Genomic DNA, 7,241 nt, shown 5'->3' on the forward strand with positions numbered 1-7,241 from the left:
TAGTCTTTCCAGGGCTTCTTTGCATGTAACCAAACTGTATTTTATCATTAAAGAGTATGATTGCTTGTTCACAGTTTAAGAGCATAACTGATATACTCTGGTACATGGGGAATGTAGTCAAAAAGCTTCCTCTATGTAATATTTTTCTCCTTCCCTGTTTCCATCTACTGAAAAAAAAAAAAAAAAAAAAAAGAAAATCCTTCTACAATTCCTGTACGTAAGGGTAGCGAGTTCACCTACAGCAGAGCTTACATTTGAGGAGCAAAACAAAACCTAACTTGCACCAAGATGCTCAGCTGGGTTGAATATTTCTCTAGGGGAAGCTCTGCCTTACTCTGCCCTTATTCCTCTAAGATGAGGCTACCTTACTACACCCTCCTCACCACAGCTAAAATTTACAGGCTTTAGAGTCTCCTCTACACCCCCTTAGAAATTTAGAGGCATCCTCCTAAGCTGCCATTGGTCCTGCACAAAAACTACAGCAGCTTTTAAGGCACTATTTTAATCAAAAGTCTTATCAGCAGAAGGCAAGGTTGGCTTAGGAGCAAAAAGAAAAAAATAAAAATAAAAAAACCTTTCACCTCACCATTAATTCAGGCCATTATTGTGAACGTGGAAGCTTCATTATTCCCAGTATGCCTGCAGAGGAATGGCAAGATCAGTGCTGCAGCTGATCCTTATGATTAAGGAACAAAAGGACAGACAACTCTCCTCACCCCAACAAGAGGGCTTTTGGTTGCCTCATATCATTCTGCCTGCTCTAACATCCTGGGCAAAGCTCTAGGCCCTCTAGTGAGGGAATACACAGAGAGATGACAAATTCACATACCATCTTACCAGTGCTGGAATTAAATTCCTTGCACTGTGTGCTTGTGTCTGACATCAGGACCTCCCCTAAAATAGGAGGTTAGGCGGCAGTAAGTTAGTCCTGTTCAGGGTAAGCAAAGACTAAAGAGCTTGCACAAAAATGAACTCTGTATCTCAAAGCTCAAATCAATGTGGAGCTCTGGTGCAAATTTATCTTCTGGCACAGCCAGAAAACCACTCAAGGATAAAACTGAAAGGCCACTATGTTGACAGTCCTCTTTGGTTAAGGCACTGCTGGCAGCTTCCCAAGTCCACCCGACTCAGAAGTCCACGTCACAGAATCTGCTGCCAGGTTTAAAGCAACCGGTGCTAACAGCAGCCACAATGACCTCAAGAAATACTTACAGGTCAAACTGCAAGGTAGAGATAATAGAGAAAATGGTTTGAGGCACAGAGCAAACTTCCATAACTTGAACAAAACCATATTGCACAGCCTCAAGAGAAGAAAAGACAATTTCCAAATTCTTGTTCCCAAAACCTCTCTTCAACAGAGGCACTGGGTCTTCTCTGCACTTGGACTGGCAATCACTGGTCTGGAGTCAAGGTAGATGCTGTTTGGAGGATTCTCTCCGTGAAGCTGCAGCGTATTTCGGGCCATTAGCTCCTTAGCCATTAGCAGAAACACTTCCTCAATGTTTTGGGCTTCTTTTGCTGATGTCTCCAACACGGCCAAGAGCCCGTACTTCTCTGCCAGGGTGCACGCATCCTCAAACAGCACCTGGCGCTTGTCTGGTGAATCTGATTTGTTCCCTGGAAAGAAGGCAGATAAATCATGAATTAGTTTAGTCTTTCCGTGTTTATATATATATATATATATGTATATAATGTTATTTCACAAAATCAGTTTGTGTTTGGAATGCTATTGGAAAACCAAGATGTGAACCAGAAAGCCAAGCCCACACATCATGCCTCAGAACTACAGTGAAACTGATAATATCAAACGATTCTAAAAACAAAACAAAGGCACTCCACTATGGACACCTAATTATTTGCTATAGGTAGAGTTAACAGGGGAGTCTTTGGAAATAACCATGTCTCCCTACTCCTTATTAAACATTAGGAGGCATTTAACTTGCATTAACAGTAGTGATTGCATAGGATAAGCAGAGAGAGCCTTGCCTAAAAGTCTCTGCCTCATTCAACATTTAATGAGGGCCACATGTGTTTTGCTGTTGTCAAGCTCCTTTGCCACATTTCACATTGGAGGCTCAGTACATAGGATCTGGAATGCTGTTAGGCTAATGCAGAAAGGAGAAGAACCTGCACAACTGTTAGCGCTCATTTTTTCACATTATCTATTTGTACAACTACTATCAGGTCTGGTACACAGCGTTTGGCAAGTCTTACATGCTGAGCCTCGAGACAGCCTTTCATTAAAATCAGGTCTTTAATTTGAAGCAAAAGTGAGAGTGCTCTTCCCCAGACAACTCCCTTCAGTTCCCAGGGAAAAACATTCTCCTCCCCTTCCCCTCACTAGCACTATCCCTGCTTGAGGGCTATTTGCTTTCTTGAAAAACAAACAACAACAACAACAGCCTTCCTCCTTCAGCCCCAGATGGGAAAGTCATATATCTTAGCCTTTCATAGTAGAAAGATGTCCTAAAACGTCTACACGTAACTAAATGTATAAATAGTTCCATCTGGAAGCAAGTAAAAAAAAAAAAAAAAAAAAAAAACCAGCACCAGCTTTGGAAGAAAGCACTGATCAATAAAATAAAATAAAAACATCTTTAGTTTATCCATTACAGAATTTCTTTCTCAATAAAAACCCCAACCAAAGCGGAAAAAGCCCCCACTACACTCACACAAAGAAGTCTATTTTCTTACAATGCAAAGAAAAACCCTACCAAAGTCTTATTCAAACCTACTTATTCGTAGTGGACACTGCAGTTTGGGATTTGCTGTTTGTTTCTGCAGGGTGGAAGGATGCAGCCTTGCACCAGAAACACCCCTTCCAGCGGCAGATGATTTGCAAGGGGCACAAGTGGGAACTTGGCCTCTGGCCGCGCTACAAAACCCTGGGTCTGGGGCTGCCTTGGCACACTGCCCCGGTGGAACAAGCACGAGCAGTGGAAAGGAGATACAGGCTCTGCCACTTTACGGGGTCAATTCTTTCATTTCTGACCTCTTCCTTAGGGGAGGGAAGAGGAATAACCACCTGAAACTTGAAGGGAAAAAAACCCACCCTACTTCCTACCAGCTCCAGTCTCAGCACTTTCTACCCATTGCTTTCTTGAAAGGGCAAAATTTGAGGAGTGCATGTTGGATAGAGCAGTAGGAAGGCAAGCAGAGACCTCGGCGCTCTGCAAAGGCCATCTCCTACCTGCTGTCTTATCTGGTCAGGCTCTTGTTACAGAGCAAAGCACATGCGTATCAGCAGGAGAAGATGAGAAGAAGGAATTGTGTTGCTCTGCACGTGTCTCTTCACCTCGAATTATCAAGCTGCTACACTCCTCCTGCACATCAGGAATATGGGGTCAGATGTGCAGGAGGCAAATCTAACATCGGGGGTTTGTCTCTACTTGGTAGACAAGCAGCAATGTGTTCTGTTAACCCAGCTTAAAAGCAAGTTTTTAAAGTCTGCAACAGAAAACAAAAAACAAACCTCTAAGTCACCTTTTTGGCTTGCTCCTGTCAAGGGCATCCATCTGCAACTTACCCTCTTTTTAATTTTATATCAAATTGTTACATGCATTGATCTCTTATAACTAAAACTATTCTTTAATGTAAAGTCTGTAGATTTTTTTAGTGGGCAATCAGGGAAATTTTACCCCTATATATAGCTAGAAAAGGCCAAACATCAGAATACTGAAAGTTAGATTCCTACCAATTAACATCATGACCAGGTTTGCAGCACCATACTTTTCAATTTCATGAATCCAGTGAGGAATGGACTCAAACGTGGACCTCCTAGTAAGGTCATAAGCAAGAATGGCCCCATGAGCACTCCTGTAGTAAGACTGGGTTATCGTCCGGAAGCGTTCTTGGCCGGCAGTGTCCCACACTTGGATCTGCAAGAGAAAGGATAGAAGCTGTGAAAAAACGTTACTTCCTACGTGTTTGCCACCAAGAACTGACTTCTGAAGCCCCTGGTCCTTGTCTACAGCACAGCTAGAGCTGTCCCACCTCACTCCGCTGCGACTTCGCCTTAGCCAGGTCCGGAGGCCTTTGCAGAGCTGTATACGCTGCTGTGCAATCTGCACAGACAAAAGAGCAAGCCACGGGAGCAAAGCCACTTCTGGCAAAGAGGCCAAGCAACCCCATTCCAGTGATTGTGCTAAGGAAGAGGTATAAAGTGTCACAGTCTTTTCAGAGAACGTGAGAAAGGGTGGAGGAGCCCTGCTGCAGGGCCGGGCAGAGCGAAGGAAGTGGCTACAAGAGGGGCTGCAGGACAGGTCGCCTGAGCCTTCCTCCATACACAGAGGTAAGTTCTAGCTAAGTTCTGGTGTCCACCCTGCGAGTTTTCATCCTTGCCCTCAGGTCGAGCACTCACCAGAGCAGAGCCATTGAACGGAAAGCCCTCGGGTTCTCCTTATTTGCTTCCCTGGGCTCATCTCCCACGTCTCATAAAGAGGGCAGAGGTGCCCCCTCCTCTGTTCCAGGCCCAAGGAGCTCCCAGGGAGCTCTGCAGAGGAGCCAGCCACAGGCTCTCCCGACAGGTTGGTCTGGAGCAGCCGTGAGATCACGGGTGCTCCCAAGCCGGGGCAGCAGCCGCCTCCCCCAGGGCAGCCCTCGCTCCGAAGGGCAGCTCCCCTCCGCGAGGCTCCTGAGAGGGGCAGCAGGTACGCTTCGTGCATCCCCTTTGCCCAGGCAGGACAGGGGACACCGCGCTGCTCCCTTGAGGTGACACAGCCCCGGCCAGCGCTCTGGCGTGACACACCGGTGGGAACGGGGACCATCCTGCCCCTCCAGGAGGGAAGCCCCTCCTGCCCATCACGGCTCTCCTCGAGCAGCCCAGGGCCCGTTCCCCAACGTAACCTTCACTTTCTTGCCGTCGATGTCCAGCGAGCGCACGGTGAAGTCCACGCCAATGGTGTTCTGCTGCTTCTCGTTGTACTGGCCCGTCTTGAAGCGGTGCACCACGCACGTCTTGCCCACGTTGGAGTCCCCGATCAGGATGATCTTGAACAGGTAGTCGAAGGCCTCGTCCGCGCCCGACGGCGAGAAGGGCATCGCGGCTCCCGGGCAGAGCCGCGAGGGCGCCGGCCCCACGGGAAGAGGCGGCGGGAGAGGCGGCCCCGGCCGGGGGCTCGCGGCGCTTCCCTCTCTCCTTCCCTCCCTCCCCGCCGCTCACCTGCGGCGCCAGGTAGCGCCGCCCCGCGCGGCGCCCGGCGGGACTTGTAGTCGGGCCGCGGGCAGCGCCGCCCGCCCGGGCCCGAGCCGGGACTACAAGTCCCGCCGCGCCGCGGCAGCCTCCGCGGCGGAAGAGCGGCGCCCGCGTGACTTCCTGCGGCGCGGGGCGGCGGTGCTGGTGCCGGTGAGTGCGGCGGGGTGGCCGTTGAACGGCCGCGTAACGGCCGCTGCCGGGGACGGGGGCTGCGCGGTCCCCTCGCCCCACGGTCCCGCGCTCGGGGCTGCGCGTGTGCTGCGAGGGGAGGGAGAGGGGAAAACCAGCGCGGGGTGCGCGGGTGCGCTGTCCTCGCTGTGCGCGGGGTATGTGCTGGCTCGCCACGGTTTGGGCGCGGTGCTGGTGCTTACTGCCGCGACACGGTGACACCCGTGTTATTCCCACGCAGCCTCCAGCGCGGGCCTTGGGCGGCAGCGCTGTGAGCTGCTGAGGTGCCTGAGCTGGGGGTTGTGAGCGGCCGTGCTGCTGCGTACCTTGGTGCTTGTGCATTCCCCCTCCACCCCTTTTATTTTCCTCTTTTTTATTCTTATTCCCTCCTCGCTTTTTAACATATGTTTTTGCTTGTTTGTTTTGTGCTTTGGAAGCTCCAGGAATGTTAATTCTGGTCTTTCCTGCTGGCTTTGGAGGATGGCAGGGTGGTATTAAGGAAGTTTGCTTTGAACTTAAGTCGTCTTGTTTTGACCTTAAGGGAAGGGATAAAGGAGAAGACTTGAAAGCTGGACAGAGCTTCTTCCAAATATTGATTAGCTGAAGGCAAATAGTTGCAAACGGATGGGCAAAGTAGTCAAACACCCTAAAAGCAGCCCTCTTCCTTTCTTAAAGTTATCTTTCGCTGCCTTGGCCTCTGTGGTTTATCCTGCCTGCAAGTTTTTTGCTCTTCCTACTCCAAATTTAACATGGTGATTCCAGTATAGCTAGAAGATCAGTTTTGGAGGATGAACTCCTAGTTGTCTGTTTTTCCAGGCTGGAGGAGATTTGCAAGAGACTGGATGAAGAAAGAAAAAAGAGAGAACAAACACAAAACATTTTATAGTTGTTATTGCTTTGCAAATAAGTGAAAAATACAATTGTGCTAGCAGGCTTTCTTCTAGAAAACTAGTCGAGACTGAAAAGCTGTGAAGGACAAGTATTTTAATTGTAAATGCTACGAACACATGGGTGATTTTAAGGTCAAAACCAAGACTGAGCTTTAAAAAGGTGGAGTATCTTGAGCAAACAAGACTTGTATTTGCATGTGCTGACATGCAGCGGGTAGTAAATCTTATGCTTCGGGCTGTAAACTGATTACCCAAGGAAAGAACTTTTCCCTCGGCGTTGCACAACAGGCCCTGCAAACCCCGTCGATGGGGAGAAGTGGTCTGGGAGCTCGGGTGGCAGTTCTAGCCAAACCGCAGCGTTGCTGCACGAGGCTGACCCGGGTAGCCCAAACGCATCCAGGCATGGACATGGAACGGGCTTGCTCTGTTTGCCTTGTCAGATGGGACCAGAGGTGTCGGATGAACTGACTAACCAGTTTCCAGGCAGAAGTCGGTAAATCTGCGTGCCAGCGTCCCGGGCATGGAATAACTGGGTAGTTGTTACTCAGAGCATCTTCCTGCCTACTCTGTTTCGCAGGCCACGTGTAGCAAGAGTTTCTGTGGTGTTTAATGTGTCCAGTAGTAACTAGAATCTGTACAGTGCTCAGGCATGCTTCTGAGACAGCAGTTCCTCCAGCGGAGACTGGCCTGCGGAAATCTCTGAATGTTGTTGGGAGAAGGAGAAGGTCTCAAGAAGTCTTTATGAGACATGGGCTTTTCGGCAGCCGTTGGGAATCTGACTGAAAAGATCTCTGCCCCCCCCCCCAAAAAAAAAAGGAGGCATGGAGGGGTCATTTCCTCACCCCTCTTTGCAGATATGATTCCTCGGCCACAGTTGAGATTTGCCTATCTGTGGCCAGACAGGTAATGGTGCAAAACAGAGCTTATTCGGTGGTGGGTCCCGAAGAGAAATCTGGTGGAAGCAGGACCAAGAATTTGGTTGGAGTAAA

General features: G+C 49.3%; 1 protein-coding gene across 1 annotated transcript; it reads right to left on the reverse strand.

Moving 5' to 3' along the window:
• Positions 1–486: 486 nt before the first annotated feature.
• RAB19 (RAB19, member RAS oncogene family) lies at positions 487–5,046 on the reverse strand. The gene is made up of 3 exons (XM_010214159.2): positions 4,846–5,046; positions 3,695–3,878; positions 487–1,617 (listed from the first exon to the last, which is right to left on the reverse strand). Exons 1-3 carry the CDS (start codon positions 5,038–5,040, stop codon positions 1,352–1,354), a joined length of 645 nt encoding a protein of 214 aa, XP_010212461.1. The 5' UTR covers positions 5,041–5,046; the 3' UTR covers positions 487–1,351.
• Positions 5,047–7,241: the final 2,195 nt, after the last annotated feature.

Source organism: Tinamus guttatus, unplaced genomic scaffold (genome assembly GCF_059628265.1).
Source record: "Tinamus guttatus ecotype Peru unplaced genomic scaffold, ASM5962826v1 Tinamus_guttatus_pri_ptg000125l, whole genome shotgun sequence".
Taxonomy (NCBI): Eukaryota; Metazoa; Chordata; class Aves; order Tinamiformes; family Tinamidae; genus Tinamus; species Tinamus guttatus.